The 22,233-nt window shown below is 40.3% G+C and overlaps 1 protein-coding gene across 4 annotated transcripts in view; it reads left to right on the plus strand.

The window, feature by feature from the left end:
• Positions 1-22,233, plus strand: part of FER1L6 (fer-1 like family member 6) — a 270,864-nt gene that overhangs the window by 155,617 nt on the left and 93,014 nt on the right. For all 4 annotated transcript variants that reach the window (XR_010345619.1, XM_064384567.1, XM_064384568.1 and 1 more), the window contains 5 exons: positions 4,046-4,166; positions 6,884-6,984; positions 11,007-11,097; positions 14,898-15,017; positions 16,560-16,712. Coding sequence is in view for 3 of the 4 variants with exons in the window: in XM_064384567.1 (XP_064240637.1) it covers positions 4,046-4,166; positions 6,884-6,984; positions 11,007-11,097; positions 14,898-15,017; positions 16,560-16,712 (586 nt within the window). In the remaining variant the exon portion in view is untranslated. The remainder of the gene's footprint in view (positions 1-4,045; positions 4,167-6,883; positions 6,985-11,006; positions 11,098-14,897; positions 15,018-16,559; positions 16,713-22,233) is intronic.

Below are 22,233 nucleotides of genomic sequence, written 5' to 3' on the forward strand. Positions count from 1 at the left end.
TGAATACATAATTTCTTATCTTATTTTTGACACAGTCATTTGCAAACTGAAAGACTCAAAAAAAAAATTGTCAAGCACCAGAAAAGATCATTTCAGAAAGCAGCTGGGGGCACTTACATGTACTCTCACTGATCTCCTTTAATCCATGCAAATTTTTAACCTGCAAATAGAAGTAAAATTATAGAATTTTTAAAAAGAAAGTAGTGTTAAGTACTGATCAATGAGAAGGGATAGTGTAGTGAGAGTCTTTTATTGCCAGATCTTGAAATATCTATGATGTTATTGGATTCTCATGAAATCATGTTTCTTTCCACATCTTACATGTGAAGGGAATGTAGGTGTTGCATGGCCCTGAGAAGGCTACATCGCTACACTCCTCAGTCCCTCTGCTCTTTTCAATCTAGACACTTTCTGGGGACTGGCCCATGACCACTCTCAGGATAACAGGGACTCCCAAATCTGTTTACCTAGACAGTCCTCTTTCCTGAGCAGCAGATCTAAGCACTTCCACTTGGATGTCCCACAGATTACTCACCAGGCTCATTGTCTTCACCGACAACTTTTCTTCTTTCCCTATTTTTCCTGTCTCATAGACTGAGCCCACCATTCTGAGTCCTCCAAGCCACAGACAAGAAACTTGTCGACTGTTCTCTTTTCCTTCCAACCTTTATCTGCTCAGTGACAAAGTCAGTCAATACAGTTCTTAAGTATTTCTCATATCTGTTGCCATTTAAAAAATTCTGGCCGTTGGTATCTTCAGCCTGGATTACTAGAAAACAACAACAATAAAACCTCCTACCTGGCTTGGATCTTATTCAAGACCTTCACTATACTACATGAACCAGTCACTCCCCTGGTTCACATCACTCATTGACTCCTTGTGGCTTTCAAGATTAATTCCAGAGGCCATAGCTTATGGATTTGATCCCTGTCTACTTCTCCACCTTCATCTCTGGCCACTCCACAAACTCTGTCTGTCTTCTATTCCAACCTGCAGGGCCCCTGGCAGTTTCCCAATATGTCCTGTTGTGTGCTGCTTCTGGACCTTTGAACACATTCTTCTTTCTGCCTGGCAACAGATCTTCTAGGTTCAACACAAAGCCAGTTCCTTTCCCTGAATCCCTAGTCTGATTTGGACTTCTATCCTCACCTCCCTCAAGCTCTGATTGAAGATGTTTTTGCCTGTCTCTCTCCTCTGTTAAACTGGGAGCGTGTTGAGGCCAGGGACTATGCCTTATTCACACGCATGTCTGATCATCTTTGTGACCAGTGAATGGTAGTAGGTGCTCATGATTGTTTTTGAATAAGTTAAGGAATTACTATAACTGGATTGGGTACAGAGTACTATGGGAACAGTCAGGAGAGTAATTAATCCCACTGGGGAGGAGCGAAGGAGTTGGGAAAGGTCACGGAAAGGATAACATCTTAAAGAATGAGAATGTGCTTAAGGGATTGAGGGAGAGCATTTAGAACAAAGCAGAATGGAGTCAGTTGAAACAGTCTTAGCTGTTCGTCCTCTTGTTTTTGAGCATTCCCTGCATTTTCTAAACTCTGGACATTCTGCACAACACCAGGGAGAACCTCAAATTCCTCTGTCCTTTATCTTTATTCTCAAAACTGAGGACATCAGTGAGTGAATTGCTGGATCTGGAGCTCTGGGGAACTGTTTTGAGACTACTCAGAGGTACTCTGTATCTTTGCACTGGCGCCAGTCAGTAAAGACATTGTCCACCTTGATGGACTAGCCATTATTGACTGTTGGTGGGGATTTTAGGGGAGGATGGTAAGGGAAGGGTTTAGGAAGAGATGAGAGGTCTCAAACCATCCTTGGATGCACCTCATGTTAGTGCTGGCCTGCTGGCTCAAGGAGACTAAAGTAAGTCATACTGGCATTTTTTTTTCGGTACAGTTGGGCTTTCTATACTTTCTTCAATCACCACATTGAGGTTATGTCTGTGTAGTCACAAGCCAGGGAGGCAGCAGCCAAGAAGGAAAATGCTCTGTCTATAAAAGATCCCTATACATGTGTGCACATATATGCATACACATACATGCATGTGTACATATATATGAGCACACACAACTTACTTGTTGCCCCATTAAAATGTCACCTTGCATTTGTTCTGGGCTTTCCAGTTTTGCAAAGCACATGCATTTACATGCAGTTTATTTACTAGGCTGGAGTTCTGGAATGAGACTGGAGAATAAGATATCCAGTGGCAGGTCATCATGTGAGGACCCAACATCACAGGCTGCTCCTGTGTCAGGATAGCCATTCAGTCTGGCAGTCTTCTCTTTCCACCAGCAGCACAGCACCTTCCCATCTGCTGCCCTCCAGCTGCATTGCAGTTTGCCTGGGAAGCCACAGCATCCTTGTCTATGTAAACACACTAAGACTAGGAGGTCCCTGAGAACCAAAGAGACAAAGTTCTTGAACATCATTAGCACAAAATGACCCAAACCAAAGAAACCTTGAGACAAAGTAAAATTTTGGGTGGTAATTTATTTATCTGCAGGATTCTTAGTGCAATGATTTTTAAAGAGGTAAAATAGAGCAGTTTGGTTTCTAAACTTGTCGTTGTCCTTCTGCTGTAATAACCACCTCATTTTCTGCCAAAAACTTATGTGGCTTCTTTTCTGAATAAATACCTGCTGGTTTACTTTCTGTGGAACAGACCATAGGGCACCTTCACTCATTTTATTGTCTCCTTCAGAAGAAATTTGTATGGGAGAGCTAAAAAGAACAACTGGATTCCAGAGGCTATAGCTTATGGATTGGATCCCAGGCTACTTCTCCACCTTCATCTCTGGCCACTCCACAAACTCTGCCTGTCTTCCATTCCAGACTGCAGTGTATGCACACACACACACAGCTGGGCTGGTTCCACATTTTTGCAATTGTCAACTGTGCTGCTATAAACATGCTTGTGCATATTCTTTTTCAATAATGACTTCTTTTCCTCTGGGTAGATACTAGGTAGTGGAATTGCTGGATCAAATGGTAGTTCTAGTTTTAGTTCTTTAAGACCTGAAACTATAAAAATTCTACAAGATAACATCGGAAAAATCCTTCTAGACACTGGCTTAGGCAAAAATTTCATGATCAAGAACCCAAAAGCAAATGCAAGAAAAACAAAGATAAATGGGTGGTGTTTAATTAAACTAAAGAGCTTTCGCACAGTAAAAGGAACAGTCAGCAGAGTAAACAGACAACCCACAAAGTGGGAGAAAATCTTCATAATCTGTATATCTGACAAAGGACTGATAACTGGAATCTACAAGGAACTCAAATTAGCAAGAAAAAAACAATTTCTTCAAAAAGTGGGCTAAGGACATGAATAGAGAATTCTCAAAAGAAGATATACAAATGGCCAAAAGACATATGAAAAAATGCTCAGTGTCACTAATGATCAGGAAAATGCAAATCAAAACCACGTTGCAATACCACCTTACTCCCACAAGAATGGCCATTATCAAAAAATCAAAAAATAATAGATGTTGGTGTGGATGCAGTGAAAAGGGAACACTTCTACACTGCTGTTGGGAATGTAAACTAGTCCAACCACTATGGAATACATCTGTTATTTTGACTTTCACACGTGCCTGGCACATAGAAACTAAAAACACTTCACTTTTGCCCTCTCTCATTTAAAACCACTCTCCTGCTGTACTCCAGCCTGGGTGATGGAGCAAGACCCTGCCTTTTAAAAATAAATAAATTAATTAAATGAATTAAATAAAAAGTAAGCCATCCTTCTTGAAAAAGGCATGCCTAAAAAAAATCCTGCCCTCTAGTGATCATTTCTAAGCTTTGTTCCGGTTCTGATGGTAGCTGTTAATACCTCTCCATTGTAGCCATCTAATTGTTCATTGTTCATTGCTCACAGGTCCCCAGTTATAGACAAAGGATGGTGTTAAAAGTCTGATAGTTTTATCACCATGCCTTTCCAGTCCTGCCTAGAACATACAAAACATTAACATGTGACTGGGGTTGCCTGGAAAACACTGATTACCAACTAATTTCCAGACCTAATTGTTTTCACAGGAATTACAACTATTTGCCATTTGAGGATAAGAAGCCCTGTGTCTACTTCATCAGCTCTTGGGGAGACCAGACCTTCAGGCTGCACTGGTCCAACATGCTAGAGAAAATGGCAGACTTTCTGGTAGGTGACTCTGATGGGTGATGGATTCAAGAACTGGGAAGCTGTTTTGGGGGAAGGAATTTTTTAAATCCACCTAGTAGAGGGTGTTGACCTCAGTTTAAATACAAATAAATTGAGGATGCTACATTTGGAGGGCTCGTGGATCCTGCCATGCAAATCTAGGGAAATGAGACTGCATTTTGTAAAATTCCTGGACTTCAGTCAAACTACCTGAATTCATATCCATGCTCTGCTTCTGGCTGTTATAGGTTCTAGGTGTAGGCTGTTTTTCTAATCTCCAAAGGGCAGGAGTTGACAACTTTCCCACAAAATAGGTAGATCCTGGCTTCAACTAATAAAAAGTCCTAAGTCCCTGGCATGGTGGACAACTCCCTACAAGATCAGGCCCTGCCTACCTCTACAGCCCCATTTTTCTTATGTTCTTCCTCCCTCACTTTGTTCTAACCACACTGGTCTCCTTTGTGTCTCTTGAAGAAACCAAGTTCCTTTAAGCCTTGCAGTCACCACAATGAGAGTTCCTGTTACTTTTCCCCTCTCCAGTCTTCTCTTTGTAACCCAGCCAAATTCCAGGGCTCAGCAGCTCAGTTTCAGACTTCCTCAGGGAAGATTCTGACACCTTCTAACCCCTTACCTTCTTATATAACACCCTGTTCGGGTTTTTTTGTTTGTTTGTTTGTTTGTTTTGTTTTGTTTTTTGAGAAGGGGGGTCTTGATTTGTCACTCAGGCTGGAATGCAGTGGCACAATCACAGCTCACTGCAGCCTTGACCTTCTAGGCTCAAGTAATCCTCCTGCGTCAGCCTCCTATGTAACTGGGACCACAGACATGTACCACCAAATGTGGCTAATCTTTTAAAATTTTTGTAGAGATGGAGTCTCACTGTGTTGCCCAGACTGGTCTTGAACTCCTAGGCTCGGTAAGGCCTCCCACCTCAGCATGTCAAGTAGTTGGAACTACAAGTATACACATGCCACCATGCCTGACCTTTTTTTTTTTTTCTTGTAGAGACAAGATCTCACTGTGTTACCTAGGCCGGTCTGGAATTCCTGGCCTTAAGCAATCTTCCTGCCTCAGCCTTCCAGATTGCTAGGGTTACAGGCATGAGCCATTGTGGCTGGCCAATACTCTGTTCTTTTCCTTTGGAGTTCTTATCATAGTTCACAATATATTTGTGGGTTTATTGTTCAATAACTATATGCCACTATTTCTATGGCATCTAGCCTAATACTTGGCACCTGATAGGGACTAAATAACTATTTGGGGAATTGAATATATGAAACTGTTTTATACTGTAAATAGCGCCAATTAATAGCAGTCAATGCTAGATTTTCCCACCTAAGCTGCCCCAGGAGGGAGAGAAGGCTGGGACCTCTATTTCTCTGACACCTTGCACCTCCCCTTTGCAAACCTTCTCTCCTACTCCCATGCTCCCACTACTCCGTCCCACATGCCTCACCAGATCACGCTTGTCTTGTCCCTCCTGTCCCGTTAAAACCGATGCTAAGTCAAGAACAAATTTCTCTGTCCCATTTGCTTTATAATCATTGTCTCTCAATGTGTAAAACAAAGTATTGTCTCTGACCATCGGGATTCCACACATCATGGAGATAAACTCTGAAAGTGGTCAGTAGGCCTAGTCTGGGGTCACAGCATTTGGAGGTCACAGACTGTCTTGGTTGGGCTGGTCTTACTTCTCCTTCAGACAGAACAGATCATTTATCTCCAGGAGTCTTGACAAAGCAGATCAGAATTTTTCCTAGAAGGCATAGTGACATTCATTTCTAATTCCTTTCTCAGTGTTGGCATCCCTGCCATGCTTAGCATATCATGGCAAACCACCATGGGAAACATGACTGAATGTTTACTAACTACCACGTGCTGTTTGAAGATATTCACACTCCGCTATAGTGTTGTAGTTGGGTTCTGTTATTATTCCATTCTACAGATAAGGAAATTGGGCATAAATAGATTAGTTCACTTGTAAGTGTTAGAGCCTGAAGTTGACCCCAGAGCCCAAATCCTTAACTATGCCACAATGTTGCCTATTCTTATAGTGAAGGTGTAAAGAGGGGAGCATAGGTCCCCAGGCACCAGACTTTGGGGTATGGTAGAGAATAACATTTTGTAAATTCTAATAGTAACATATATATTTCCCCTGAGGTGCCATTTTCCTCCAGGCCACTAAACAGAATTCTAGAATTTAGGCCCAAAAGAAAAGTCTTATTATTAAGTATATAAGCATAGTGCCATTGCCATATGCAATGTGTCCCATTACCTGACCCAAAACTCATGTAATTAGAAGAACAGGGAACCTTTTAATTTCAGAGATTATTCAATATGATTATATTCCTATGTAAAACATTACTTTTGACGTTTTTGGTAATTATATCTAATTACATTGTTAGCGATTTCCTACATTATTAGGTTTCCCCAGAGGGTAGATTCTAAATAAATGGTACCCAGTTAGGGAAGGGATTTACAATAGAAAAAACGAGTTTGAACAGGACTGGACCAATTCCACTTATAAAAAGGAAGATTCGACGTTAGAATGCAGTAGCATTTCCCAATTCAAGTACAAGAAAACTAGAGAAATCTTCCTTCATTTCCGAAACAAAAAACATTAGCTAGCTCTTATTTCTAGTACATTACAATTAGTATCTCTACTACCAATCTCATTTCCACCACCTCATGTCTCCACCCCTGTGGTTTGTTTTCAGGAAGAAAGTATAGAAGAAATGAGAGAATTGATTAAGATTTCAGAGGAGGCACCTGAAGAGAAAATGAAAACAGTGCTCAGTGACTTCATCAGTCAAAGCAGGTACTGAGAGAGACAGCCCGCATATGCAGAGCTGAGCTTCTGTGGACTCAGCTTTTAATTACCTTCAGAAAGTAGTCAATTTCACATGCATTCAAATGGCCGTTTTATAGTGCTGTATCCATCTTAATTTTGTTCAGTAATTTAGCTGGTGCTTGTGGACTGACAACTGCTTCTTGACGCTTAAACAACTAAAACATAAGTCAAGGGTGGGAAAAAGCAAAGAAAGATTTACTATAGAGGCTCTGTAGGAAACACGAAGTTAGTGCACCAGCATGGTGCTGTGCATATGGTAGACACTCACCAACGATTTGACACTTAGATGGTCTGAAGAATGAGCTATTAATACATAAAATACCATTGTAGGGCTGAGGGAAAACATCTCTGAAGTGTCACTGAAAATCAACTGTTTGCAGTGAAATATACTATTCAGTGAGCCTGAATAGTATATTTCAATATACTATTGTAGGGGCTGAGGGAAAACCTCCCGTCCCTTCTCTGAAAATCAACTGACAAAAAGCAGATTAATAGGAGAAAAGGCATGCAAATGTATAAACACCACAGGTGAGAATCACAGAGTGATTACTCAATTACCCAGTGCAATACAGAAGCTTATATACCCTTTTTCAGAGGGGACATGTGAGATGGAGAATGTAGACAGTTCTTTTGAGGGACAGTAAATCATTAGGAAGAATGAATGGACCAGGGAGATGGGAGGCAGACCTGAGGGGAAGGTGAGGGATGAAGCTGCACAGGAACAAAGGTTCTCTTATTTTTTATACAGATGAAGTCCCCCAGGTAATCTCTTGGAGCTGTCCTTCCTTAGTAGAATAGATGAAAAGTCTTTCTGGGCAGGTGATGATTCTAGTCTCTTCTCTGTTGTTGATCTTTCCTGGTTATTTGATGAGATCTCTAGGGAGGGAGTCTTAAGACAATTGCATTTAAGCTTTCTTAGTCAGATAGGAAAATTTAAAGAGTCTCTCCTGATACTTCAGTAAAGAGGGTCAGAGAGACAGGGAGACATGGAAAAGGTCAGAGAGAAGCCCTGCTTCTGAGGCTTATTTTGGAGGCCTTCCAATTTTCAAAGCACTCAGCATGATGAAGCACCATATTTTGGGGAATTGTTTTCTGTGTCCCAACACTATTTAATGAAATTTTTGCACAACATGTTAAGTACCAATTAGTAACCCTTATTCCAGATGGCAGACAATATAATAAAATATCAAAAATAGGTCATATAGTTTATCTTTTACTGAGTAACAAATTTCCCCAAACTCAGTGGCTTAACACCATAGCTATTATCTTACCATTTCTGTGGGTGGGGGGTCCAGGAATGGCTCACCTGGGTCCTTTGGGTCAGAGTCACTCTCTGGCTGCAGTCATATCAAGGTTCCACTAGGATGGATTCACTTCCAAGATCACTCACGTGGTTATTTGCCGAGTTCAGTTTTTCAGTAGCTGTTCGTTGGAGGCCACCCTCAATGCCTTGCCATGTGAACCTCTCTAAGCTGCCTCTCATGACAGAGCAGCTGGCTTCATTAGAGCCAGCAAGCACAAAGAGTCAGAGAGAACATCCCAGCAAGACAGAAATCAGAGTCTCCCATGCCTAGTCTTGGAAGTGACAGCCCATCACTCTTGACTATTCTGTTAGAAGCAAGTCACTAGGTCCAGCCTACCTTCAAAGGTAGGGGATTACACAGTGGCATGAGTTGCAGGAGGTAGGACTCACTGGAGCCATCTTAGAGGCTGCTGACCCTTTAAGGAAACAACCCTGGACTAACCCTTGAAATTAACTAGGTTAAGATTTGAGCAAATACAAGAACTTGTCGTAATGGGACTAATGGAAATGGAGCGAAGATTCGTTTGATGAAAGGCAAAAAGTAGCTAAATTCTGGTGTTCAGCTTTTCAAGTTCTGCCTCCCCAATCTCTCAACTACTCAACAATTTTTACTTTACAAAAAAAGGAAAGCAAAGAAATAGTTTTTATTTCTTGTTTTTCATTATAAAAGCAATATATATATTAGTGCTACTCCTGCTGTGAGCTGTTTAGTGCTACCTGCAATTCCCTTTAAGCATTTTAAAAAGCTTCACAATTCGTATTTTTAGAAAGTGTTTATGAGCAAATTAATAGTTTGATAACTCTTCTATGTTATGGGATTACTTGGGATGATAGTTAATCATCCCCCTTTTTTCTTCAAGTTTATAACCAACTGAAAAACTATTAGAACAAGACAGAGATCAAAATGTTAGTTTTATAATTGGAAAAGTTGGGTTTAAGAAAGCAGCTTGGACCCGAGGTCAAGGCAAGCTTCCTGATCCCCTGACCTGTTCATGACCAAGAAGCTCAACAAGGCTTCTCCCCCGATCTCACCCTTGCCCCTCAGAGGGACAGGCTGCTTGCCATGTGACACATGAAGGTAAGGTGGGTATCCACAGCCAGCAGGCAGGCTAGGTCTGAAAGATGAAGAATGAACAGAAATGTGTGCCATGGTCATTTACCCCAATTTTAATGAGGAAACAAATTATTTCTCCTTGTGGGGAAAGGAAAGGGATTAGAAGTGATTATGTCTACCTGTACTGATCCATTCTGGAGAGTGAAATGAATTCCTTCTGCCACATAAAAGGCAGGAATTGGGGCAACAGAATTCCCTCCTCAAAATATAATCCTTTTTATTCTTTTTTTTAAAAAATAAAGAAAATGTAGCTTAACTAGTGTGTCCAAGAACGATTTCTGGTGAGGCTTCCAACCGCCAGTGGGTAGAGGCTGGTGTGGGACCTTGCGCTGGGTGGTGTAGCATCTTAGACTTTCTTTTTTGTTTCTTTTATAATTGATTTTTTTCATCAAAAGTGCTCATCATTGAAATGATCATGCTCGTCATTTTTATAAAAAAGCAGAAATATATAAAGTAGAAAAGTTCTTTTCAATTCTCTCTCCAAACCTACTCTCCAGTGAGAAGAGTTTGATTTGTCCTCCTGGACATTTTTCTGTGCATTTGCAAACATATACCTTCATATGTACATACTCATAAAATACCGTATTTCTTCACAAACAATATCACACATTTTGCTCAGCAGGTTGTCTTTTCATTCAGCAAAATATCACAGTCATCTTTCTATAGGTGCCCGTAATAGATATCCTGAATATTCAATTGCATGTATGTGGCATGATATATTTAGTCCCTAATGATATTTAAGTTGTTCCCATTTATTTTGCTACAATTAATACGATTGTGTAAACATAATCTTGTCAGACTGTTCGATTACTTTTGAAGGATAAGAATTCTAGTATAATTTAGAATCAAGTTTAAATTTTGATAGGTGTGATCAAATTGCCTCTAAAACACTATAACAATTTACACCTACCTTCAATAGAGTAGAAGAACGACTAGCTCCTAACATCTTCACCAACCTTGGGTATTATTCATTTTTATACGTGAAATGGTATTGAATTTAATTTGCATTTAAGTTATCACTAGTGAGGACAATATCTTATTTCCCCAAGTGTTTAGTCCATTTACATTTTTCTTCTTGAATTGTGTTCATAATCTTTACTATTTTCCGATTGAACATATTTTTTAACTTCATCTCCAAAAAATGTTACTACTCAGTCTTTCCTATTGTTTTTAAACAGCGGGGACATGTTTCAGTATTGAATCTAAAATATTTGTTTTACATACAACTTTTCAGAAAACTTTTGGTGTGTGTTAAATTTGTAAGATGAAGGAAAACAGCATTTTGTGGGGTTTGTTATGAATTTTTACAGCAATCACAACAGATTGCACTGAAGGAAAGTGGAAAAACAAATCTCTTCCCCAAAACTAATATTGGGACTGGGCATCATTTCCAGTTCTCATTTTGTCTCTTGGAAAAGTTAATACATCGTTGCTTAAGCCTAAATTTAAAATCTTGGTTCTATGGCTTCAAAAGCTTCCTGACATATTGCAGAAAAGATATTTGCAAACCTCTGGAATTAAATAGATGGATTTTCACTAAGTAAGTTTCAAAATGTTATTCTTTTCTTATAGTGCCTTTATCTCTGAAGCAGAAAAAAAGCCCAAGATGTTGAACCAAACCACTTTAGATAAGAAACGACTTACGCTCTGCTGGCAGGAGCTGGTATGTGAAAATCTATTTATATTTTGTGGACAGAGTTAAAACATGTGCTTTAAAAATAAACCTCACGGATGAGGCATAGGTCACAGACCAAATGAGGATAAGGTTTAGAGGTCATACATTTGTGGGATGCAGAGACAAGAGTGAGAAGGGAACATTTGTTAAGTTGGAAAGAAATTAGCATTTATTGAAGGTTTACAAGGATGAGCTAGAAGCCCACTGGTCCTGCTTCCTATTCTGATGGAGCCCCCTCTTGCTCATTTTCTTGACCCTCATGTTTTGTTAAAGGCATAGACTCGTTTGGCCCTCTGCCCCACAAGCTGAGAGAAAGAGAGAGAGGAAGCAAAACAAAACCATGCTCCCTGACTTCAGGTTCCTCGCATTGACAATTGTGTTAAAATCTGTAAGCCCTTCTTGAGAACAGGGCCATAGTTGATACCCCTCTCTGTCCTGGGAACCTGCATGTGCTAGGTGCCTAATAGCTGCCCAGTTCTTGTTCAATGACTGATGACTGGAATTGCCAGACCTAGTTAGGCCCTGGGTTAACTCAATTGGAAATGTCAGTTTCAACAATGGCACCAAGGGACATTTCATGTAAGGACAGGATAATTCTGCAAAGAAAATTATTCAGCGCTTGACTTGTCAGGGATGTTTTAAAGTATGAGTGGGACTCAGAGAGATTATATGATTTTTTCTAAAGATGATAGCTAGTTAACTGTAGTCCAAAGACTAAAACCCAAGTCTCCTAACTCCTCATTCATCCTTCTTTCCAGAATGCTGCTTTTCTGTCCTCTGGAACATTTCAGGAAGGCTAGATTCCCACCACCAATAAGACCTTCTTCCTGTGCTGACTTTTCTCAGTACCTCTGGCTGAAGTGCTGTCTCTGCCGCTGCCCTCTACTCCACGTTTTCTGCAGAGCTCTGTCTTCGCATTTTCTGACAGTCCTTGGCCTGATGATTTCAGTACCTTTTTTTTGTGGCCCAGGTCTCCCTCCTCATCTCTAGACCTGCATTTCCAGCCTCCTAGTGGGTACCTCCATGCTTGTCTCACATCACCCCAAACTCTGTATATCCTACTGAGCCCATCACCTTATCTAAACTTGTTCCACATCCTGATATTGGCGCCACCAACTATACTTTCTGCTCCACCCAGAAGGCTAAGCTTCAACATTGGCTCTTCATCTCTCACCTTAAGTAGCCAGTTGAATACCAGGTCCTGTGGGTTCTGCCCCCTTAATAACTCTGGAACAAACTCCACTTCTTCATCTTCAGAGTCACGGCCTAAACTGAGTTTCTTAGCGTCTCTGTTCTAGAGTATTGCAAAAGTTTTCCTCTAATCCATCTTCCATATTACAACAAGCATGATCTTCCTAAAACACAAATCTGATTAGATCAATATGCTTTAAAAAATCATTGGTGTCTCTTAGTCATTCATAAGATAAAGTCTAAATCCCTTTTGCATGATATGTTGGGCTATTTACTGTCTAGTCCCAACCTAGCATCCCAGCTTTGTCCCTCTGTAGTTCCTTCCCGTGTATGTATGTTCTGACAATTTTGAATCCTTGATGATTATGTATATTCAAATGTAATTTTTCGCTCTGTCCTCTTACTCTCTGATTAATTCTATTCACGTTTTAAAATTCAGCTCAAATGCCATATTCTCCAGGTAACCAGCTTTGCCCCTGTCTAGTACCACAATGCTTCACATGTTTTAAATATGTGCATGTATTCTTTTCACCTTACCAAACTGTCAATGTCTCAGGGAAAGGAAGCATTATTTCTTCTCCCTGTCCCAGGCCTGGGCTCCAAGCATAGTGCCTGGTAGATAGCAGGTATGCAGTTCTTCCAGTCAACATTGGCAGAGGCTTCTTATGTGCCTCACAGTCTGCTAGATGCTGGGAACAAAGCTGGAAGAACTTGGTGCTTATACTTGAGGAATTTCTAGATCGAGTGGTTCATTCAGTCCGTAAACATTTATTTAACACCTATGTGCCAGGAACTCTGTTAGACACTGAGCCTACAATAAAGGCAAGACAGAGGAGGTCCTTGTCCTAATGAAGTTGACACATTAATGGTGAAGACAGAAGATAGACAGGTAAACAGCAAATTCATAAAAATTATTACAGATTGTGATTAAAAAGGAAACTCTTAAAAAGCCACAGTGATCAGGAAAACATGGGGGAATTTAATACATTAGTGACATTTAAGGTGAGGCCTGAAAGATGAGAAGAAACCAGCCATGTAGAGTCTAAGAAGAACATTTGAGCAAGAGGAATCACCAAGTATACCAGCTAATATGGTTTGGCTGTGTCCCCACCCAGATGTCATCTTGAATGCTCACATGTTGTGGGAGGGATCCACTAGGAGGTAATCGAATCTCGGGGGCAGGTCTTTCCCATGCTGTTCTTATGACAATGAATAAGTCTCACGAGATCTGATGGCTTTATAAAGGGAGTTTCCCTGCACAAGCTCTCTTTCTTTGCCTGCTGCCATCCATGTAACACATGACTTGCTCCTCCTTGCCTTCTACCATGATTCTGAGGCCTCCCCAGCCATGTAGAACTGTGGGTTCTCCATTAAACCTCTTTCCTTTATAAATTACCCAGTCTTGGGTATGTCTTTATTAGCAGCATGAGAACAGACTAATACACCAGCTTTAGGATGGACCAAGTTTGTCATGTTCTAGGGCTTCTGAGGTCCAGTGTGCCTGAGGCACAGTGAGTGAAGAAGGAATATTACAAGATGAAGCAGACAGTGGCAGGGCCAACTCACACAGGGCCTTAGAAGTCACTGTAAAGATTTTTTTTTTCCTAAGCTTATACTGAGCTCCCTGGTGGCACTTCTCAAATGATGTCTTCTTGGTCTGAAAGCAGCCACCATACCTCTGGGAAGAAGTGGTAAGTGCAGTGGTTAAGCACATGGGCTCTGGATGCCGCTGGGGGTCAGCTCTGGCTCTGCCATTCAGTAGCTGCATTACTGCTTCTTCAGCTGTAAAATGGAAATAATAGTACCTACTTCAAACGGCTGTTATGAGGAATAACAAAGGATTAATCCAGTGGTTCGAACGTTGCCTGGCACAGAGTAACAGCTTAGTACACCGTAAGCTGCAATTGTTGTTGTTGTTGTTAAGTATCAGAAAGCCTGTGTGTTAATCTGTTCTCACACTGCTAATAAAGACATACCCAAGACCGGGTAACTATAAATGAAAGAGGTTTAACTGACTCACAGTTCCACGTGGCTAGGGAGGCCATGGTGGCCTCCAGTCATGGCAGAAGGCAAGGAGGAGCAAGTCACATCTAACATGGTGGCAGGCAAGAGGAGTGCCAAGCAAAAGGGGCAAAAGCTTCTTATAAAACCATTAGATCTCGTGAGAACTCACTATCATGAGAACAGCATGAGGGTAACCGCCCCCATGATTAAATTACCTCCCATGTGGGTCCCTCCCATGACACGTGGGGATTATGGGAATTACAATTCCAGGTGAGATTTGAGTGGAAGACAGACAAACCATATCAGCCTAGATTCAGGTGCTGGCTAATAAGCCATATGACCTTGATAAGCCTCTGACATTTCTGGCCTCAGCCTCTCATCTGTCAAGCAGATGTGAGATGATATTTAGCACCTTTCATAATCCTGTGAGGTTTCCACTAAGGGGGCAGAGTGCACAGTGGCAGACCCTGGAACAGCCCATGTGAGTGGCTCAGTGTGGAGTGTACCAGGACCTTCAGGTCTCTTCAGCAACAGGGTAGTGCTTGTTGTCCAGATCTCTAGAAAGACCTACACTGACTCTTGTCTTGTTTTAGGAGGCAATGTGCAAGGAAGCCAAGGGGATCATTCAGCAACAGCAGAAAAAGTTATCTCTTGATGAAATGATTCATGAAGCCCAGAACTTTGTGGAAAAAATCCGCTTTCTTATTGATGAGGTAATTGACTCTAAAGGCAGACCTCATTTGGAAAGTTAGACTGAATGTCTTCCAAGGAGTTTTGGATGGTTGGTATGGATGAAATATGAATTAATGTTTTTCTCCCCAGCCCTGGTGAGCTGAGCAGGTACTCCTAGTTTAGAGAAGAGATTTTTAAATTAAACCAAGCAAGTACAGCTTTGTTTATTTACTTATTTTTTTAACAAAGCCTGAGCATTCAGCAAAATGAAAGGCACATTCTCTAATGGGCTCAAGTGAAGTCAGCATAAGCACAGGAACTTTGGTAGGTTTTCAACTATAAGAGGATTTAAATTCATGCCCAGTAAGGGCACAGCAGCTTCTCATTTTAAAGTTAGTTGTAAACAGTGTCTTGTGACTTCTAGAATGACCTTTTTAAAAAGGGCCCTCAGATTTGCAACTGTCAGATACTGACACTCCTTCTTGAAGCCTGCAAATGTGTAGAAACCTCTAAAACGGTTTTATGTGGGATGATTTCAGGGACAGAGATTTACTGCTTCTGTTTCTCTTGAAAGTTCTAATTCTTGTTGCAAATAATCAGTCATTCCCTTAAGGCATATTACTTGGTGAGACAGGCAGACAGTAGACATAGGAATTTTAATAAGCACTCAGAAGGGTTGAACCAGGCAACAGGGCTCTAGGTTTGTGATGACCAAGGCGGGGAAAGCCTCTCTCCTGGTGTTTCTGTTTCCATATCAAGAGAGAAGGGATGCCCACTTTGGGGATTAATTGCACCTGATCACTTGGGATAGGAAAGACAGAGCATCTGCTTTCAGTCCAGGAATGTCAAAGCCTTGTTTATAGCAATACGCCTCCTTTGTGTTTTAAGAGTTTTGTTCATTCAGAAATGTGCATTTCAAACACCCACAACATAATGTGCCACTTGGATTGGAATTCTACTCTTCCTATCTTGATTAATTCAACTTTAAAGTCTAATTTCCTATGCAATTTAGCTGAGTTCCTGCTGAATAACCACTTAAAATGGAACTAAAATCTTTTGCAATCATCTTTTAGGTACACAGTTCCTTGTAAAATTACTTTCCTATGAGCAAGTGTAAGGAAAGTCATTCAAAGACATTCATAGAGGTTTTTGTTGTTTCATTTGAATATTCTGGAAATGTTATCTGGCTCTGAGGAATGCTTAGAGCTAAATCATTACTACAATATTGGGGGAAAAATCCATGGGAAGTTGTCCAAAAGTGTTTTTCCTGCAGATGGAGAAAAGTGGACTACCAAAGACGCCAAATCACAGGTCCAACTTACATGTTCTCGTAGCACAGTGAGCAATTTGGCACGTGGGTTTGTATGCACTTTTAATTCATGACCTAAGGCTTTCTCTTCTCTAGAAAGCTGCATTTAATTTGCTTGATGGCATAGATGTTTGAGTGCCTAGATGACTTCAGTCACAGCATTTGTTTTGTCGAAGAGGGACTGTTTCAGGATAGAGCTCTGCAAGTGCATTTGTTCAATACCAACCTCTAAAATCCCAGTCCTATCCAATCCCAACTCCCTCTGTTCCCACAGCCCCAGCACACCATCCCTGACGTTTTCATCTGGATGCTCAGCAACAACAAGAGAGTGGCCTATGCCCGCATCGCCTCCAAAGACCTCCTCTATTCCCCTGTCACACGGCAGATGGGCAAACACTGCGGCAAGATCAAAACTCACTTCCTCAAAGTAAGTGAGCAGTATTTTAACTAAAAGAAGAGAGATTTCTGTTTCTCTAGGGAGGCTCAGACTTTCTAGTGTGTGTCCGTGGCTCTGACTGTTTGCCAATGCTTTCAAAAATAGGAGGACAACTAGAACACCTTGCTACCTCTTGGTTTAAATTGCAATTCAATAGACCACCTTTAGGTGGATTTTTTTTTTTCAAAATTTTTTTAACTGTTACATCACCTGGCACCCGTAAGTTTCTTTTTAAATCTAGTGGGTTCCTTTAATTTTTACTTCTTTGATTACTAGTATTTATAACAGTGAACCTTAATTTTTTTTTATTTCAATAGCTTTAGGGGTACAAGTGGTTTGTGGTTACACGGATAAGTTGAATAGTGGTGAAGTTTAGAATTTCAGTGCAACTATCATCTGAGTAGTGTACGATGTACTGAATAGGTAGGTTTTCTTCTCTCATGCCTTTCCTACACTCCCCCTTTCTGAATTTTCAATGTTCATTATACCGCTCTGTATGACTCTTCATACCCATAGCTTAGCTCCTGCTTATAAGTGAGAACATACACTATTTGCTTTTCCAATCTTGATTTACTTCACTTAGAGTAAATAAAGACCTCTAGTTCCATTCAAGTTACTGCAAAAGACATTATTTCATGGTTTTTTTTATGGCCGAGTAGTATTCCATGGTGTATATATATCACATTTTCTGAATCCAGTCATCAGGTGATGAGACACTTAGGTTGTTGATTCCATATCTTTGCAATTTTGAAATGTGCTACAATTAACATGTACATTCTGGTGCCTTTTTTATATAGTGACTTCTTTTTCTGTGGGTATGTACCCAGTAGTGGGTAGTGGGATTGCTGGATTGAATGGTAGATCTACTTTTAGTTCTTTGAGAAATCTCTATACTGTTTTTCAGTAGAGGTTGTGCCAATTTATAGTCTCATCAGCAGTATATAAACGTCCCTTTTTAGCCACATCCATGCCAACATCTATAGTTTTTTGACTTTTTAATAATGGCCATTCTGGTTGAGGTAAGGTGGTATCTCATCATAGTTTTAATTTGCATTTCCCTGATGATTAGTGATGTTGAGCACTTTTTTCATATGTTTGTTGGCCATTTATATATCTTCTTTGGGGAAATGTCTGTTCATGTCTTTTACCCATTTTTTAATGGAATTTTTTTTTTCATGTTGATTTGTTTGAGTTCCTTGTAGATTCTGGACATTAGTCCTTTATGGGATACATAATTTGCAAATCTTCTCCCATTCTGTAGGTTTCTATTTACTCTGATGATTCTTTTGCTGTGCAGCAGCTTTTTAGTTTAATTTGGTCCCATTTGTTTTTGCTTTTGTTGCATTTGTTTATGGTGTCTTAGCCATAAATTCATTGCCTAGGCCAATTCTAGGTTTTTTTCTAGATCTTTTATGGTTTCAGGTCTCGGATTTAAGTCTTGAATCTATCTTGAGTTAATTTTTTGTATATGGTAAAAAAATAGAGATCCAGGTTCATTCTTCTACATATGGCTACCTTGTTTCCCCAGTACCATTTATTGAATAAGGCGTCCTTTCTCCAATTTGTGTTTTTGCATGCTTTGCTAAAGATCAGATGGTTATAAATATCTGACTTTATTTCTAGGTTCTCTATTCTGTTGCATTGGCCTGTATATCTACTTTTGTATAATTTGAAGTCAGGTAGTGTGATGGCTTAGGATTGCTTTGGCAATTTGGGCTTCTTTTTTTTTTTTTTTTTAACTCCATGGGAATTTTAGGATAGTTTTTTCTAATTCTGTAAAAAATGATATTGGTATTTTGATAGGAATGGCATTAAATCTGTTGATTGCTTTGGGCAGTATGCTTATTTTCATGATATTGATTCTTCCAATCCATGAGCATGGGATATATTTGTATTTGTGTCATCTATGATTTCGTAGGATGAACATGTTTCTCTATCAGTTTTCTCACTACTTTTTCACTTGAGTAATTTGTCCGTGGCATTTCTCACATAAGTTAATCTGTATTTTAAAATAGTTTCAAAGAAAATTATAAGAACGGAACTGCTAGTTCGGGATTCCTCGTGACTTTAAATCGTAATATTATAAAATTTTCAACTTGGAGGTTCTGCACCCTTCATCAAGACAGAGTCCCCAGATGCCTTCTGGGTGGGCCCTTATAGACATGTATCTCTGGACAGATTCTACTGTTTCTAACTCAAGATTGGAGCTTTGCTTGGAGACATAGGTATTTCACTTCCACTACAAATAAGTTTTTATCCCAGCAAGTAGAGATGAATGAATAAGAGGAAAATGTGTCCAAAGCCTTTACCCCACCAGTGACTGACAACAAGAGTACAAGTTGACCGATTCACTTTTCCTAACTCTTAGCTGACTGTCCTCCCAAAATCAGTTCTGGTTTCTTGCTATAAAATAATTATTTCTTTACGGACTCAGGGAGGATGAAAAGGCTCAAAACCATGCCATAGAGGAACAGGTAAAGAGATGGCAATTCTTAGCTGAGGAGATCTAAGCCTGAGAGAATAGTTTCAGTGTTTGTGGGGCTAGCATGTTGATGGAGGGGAGGTATGACGGAGAGGGAGAGGGAGAGGGGGACACAGAGAGATTCAGCAGATATAATCAGGCCTTACAAAGACGTTACAGGGAAATAGTTTCCTAAATGGAAGTTCATAATGCATTCTTCATCTCTAGAGGTGTTAGCACACCCTAGGCAACTATTTGATGTAAACATGGCAGCAGGCAGCTAACTACATTAAATAGCCTCTAAGTGTCATCCAACCTCAAGAGGCCACTGTAGATGTGACTGTTAAACGTTGCAGACAGAAGGTCCCTATTACTGAGAATGAGAGGCAGTATGGGATAATGGTTTAAAGCATGGGCTTTGAAATAGTGTGAATTGGGTTGGAACTTGTGTTAGATTACTAGGGTTACTGTAAAAAAAAAAAAGTAGCATGAACTGACTGGCTTAAACAACAAAAATGTATTATCTCATGGTTCTAAAGGCTAGAAGTTCCAGGTCAAGGTGTTGGCAGGTCCATTCCCTTGAAGGTGTTAGGGAAGAACATGTTCCAGGTCTCTCTTCTAGCTTCTGGTTAGTTCCATGGCTTTTACTAGAATGGTGCCAATCTGCACATGACATTATTCCTTTGTCTGTGTCTGTCCCTTCATATGACATTCTTTTTATGACTCTAATCATAAAGGATTAGGGACCTACCCTAATCCAGTACAATGTCATTTTTTAAAATTATACTTTAAGTTCTGGGGTACATGTGCAGAATGTGCAGGTTTGTTACATAGGTATACACTACACATGCCATGGTGGTTTGCTGCATCCATCACCCCGTCATCTACATTAAATATTTCACCTAATGCTATCCCTCTCTTAGCCCCCCACCCCCTGACAGGCCCCAGTGTGTGATGTTCCCCACCCCTGTGTCCATGTGTTCTCATTGTTCAATGTCATTTTAACTCAAGTAATTATATCTGCATTGACCCTATTTCCAAATTGGGTCATATTTTGGGTGTTGGGGATTATAACTTCAATATATAAATGTTGTAGGACCACAATTCAACCCATAATAGAATTCCAGGGCCAATAGATACTAGTTGTATGACCTTCAGCAACTTAACATTCTTCAACTTTCAAATGAATAAAGAATGTTGATCCTATTTTTCGTTCATTAATTGGAGATTGTAGTGAGGAGGAAGTGAATAAATGCAAGTAAAGAACACGTAGTTGTGCCTCACATAATAATCACTCAATAAATGCTAGCATTCTAACAACTAGATATCCAGACTCCCAGAGGACATTGCTGTAATTGTGTCCCCCTCATATCCAGCGAGTTGTTTGAGGCTCTCTGTGTTATTTTCTGGTCATGTATGTAAAATAATTTTGTTTTAGAGATGGCATATTACTCTGTTGCCAAGTCTGGAGTGCAGTGGTAAAATCACAGCTCACTGCAGCCTCGAACTCCTAGGCTCAAGCAATCCTCGCACCTCAGCCTCCTGAATAGCTAGGTCTACAGGCATCTGCCACTGCAGTTGGCTGATTTTTCTTCTTCATAGAGATGGGATCTTGCTGTATAACCCAGGCTTGTCTTAAACTCCTGGTCTCAAGTGATTCCTCTGCCTTGTTTGACCTCCCAAAGCACTGGGATTACAGGTGTGAGCCACTGTGCTTGACCTAAAATGGCTTTTAAACCCATTCCAGTAAAACTGTAACAAAATCAGTTACAGTTTTACTGGAGTGGGGTTTAAAAGCCATTTTAGGCATTCACCACAATTATCAAGAATTTTCCTTAACTTTCTCCATTCAAAGAATTCTAAGGAGGCAAGACATATTTGTCTTAAAAATAGCAAATCACTTCATAAGGCCCTGTACTAAAAATACTAGAAAGGTGGTATAAAGTTACTCACTTCTAAATATTTTGATGTATCCTGGCACTATTTAAAATTAGAACAAAGAACAGCTGTCAAATAAAGTCAGAGTTTAGAAGAGTTGAGAATGCGGAACTTTTGCCCTGGGGCATTCATCTGAATATTATCTTCATCTATAAGTCTTAGCTTATTTCTTTATTTGTATTTTCTTTTTGCCATTGGAATTGCTCTGGGCGGTAGCTTTCTAGATCTTGTTGAATCCAATTATATGAACTTGATAAAATATCTTGATAAGATGATTCAGCAAGACCATTTTCATTTCTGTTTTGATTTTCACTCCTGACTTGAGCTCCCCTCTCACCCACCACCTCTCCTTATGCCCCTTTCTCCTCACTAAATGGGCAAAACCGGAAAATGCAAAGGCTGCACCAGGGACACTGAGTATTCCCTCATCTGCCACTCACTCCAGTTTTTTAGCTGCGAAATAGGATAGGAAGGTGGAGTAGGGGGTAGAACAGAAGGTAAATCTCTAAACTCTCTAGGCTAAAATTGCCTCAAACTTTATTCTGTGGAGCTGCTGTTCTTTGAATGGCTCTGTAAATGTTTCATGTTCAAATACTTTTAAGAAGTAGTTGTGACCTTGGATACTCTTGCAGTTTTAGTGGCCATTAACCAGTGAAAGGTTCCAGGAAGTCCTACAGTTGGGAAACATCTTTAACTTTTTTTTTAATTATAACTTTAAGTTCCGGGATACATATGCACAACATGCAGGTTTGTTATATAGGTAAACATGTGCCATGATGGTTTGCTGCACCTATCAACCCGTCACCTAAGTATTAAGCCCCACATGCATCAGCCATTCGTCCTGATGCTCTCCCTCCCCTTGCCCTCCACTCACAGGCCCTGATGTGTGTTGTTACCCTCCCTGTGTCCATGTATTCTCATTATTCAGCTCCCACTTATGAGTAAGAACATGTGGTGTTTTGTTTTCTGTTCCTGTGTTAGTTTGCTGAGGATGATGGCTTCCAGCTTCATCCATGTCCCTGCAAAGGACATGATCTCATTCCTTTTCATGGCTGCATACTAGTCCATAGTGTATATGTACCACATTTTCTTTATCCAGTCTATCATTGATGG

The sequence above is a fragment of the Aotus nancymaae genome, unplaced genomic scaffold, assembly GCF_030222135.1.
Source record: "Aotus nancymaae isolate 86718 unplaced genomic scaffold, 86718_ANA_hifiasm-v0.15.2.pri h1tg000036l, whole genome shotgun sequence".
Classification (NCBI taxonomy): domain Eukaryota; kingdom Metazoa; phylum Chordata; class Mammalia; order Primates; family Aotidae; genus Aotus; species Aotus nancymaae.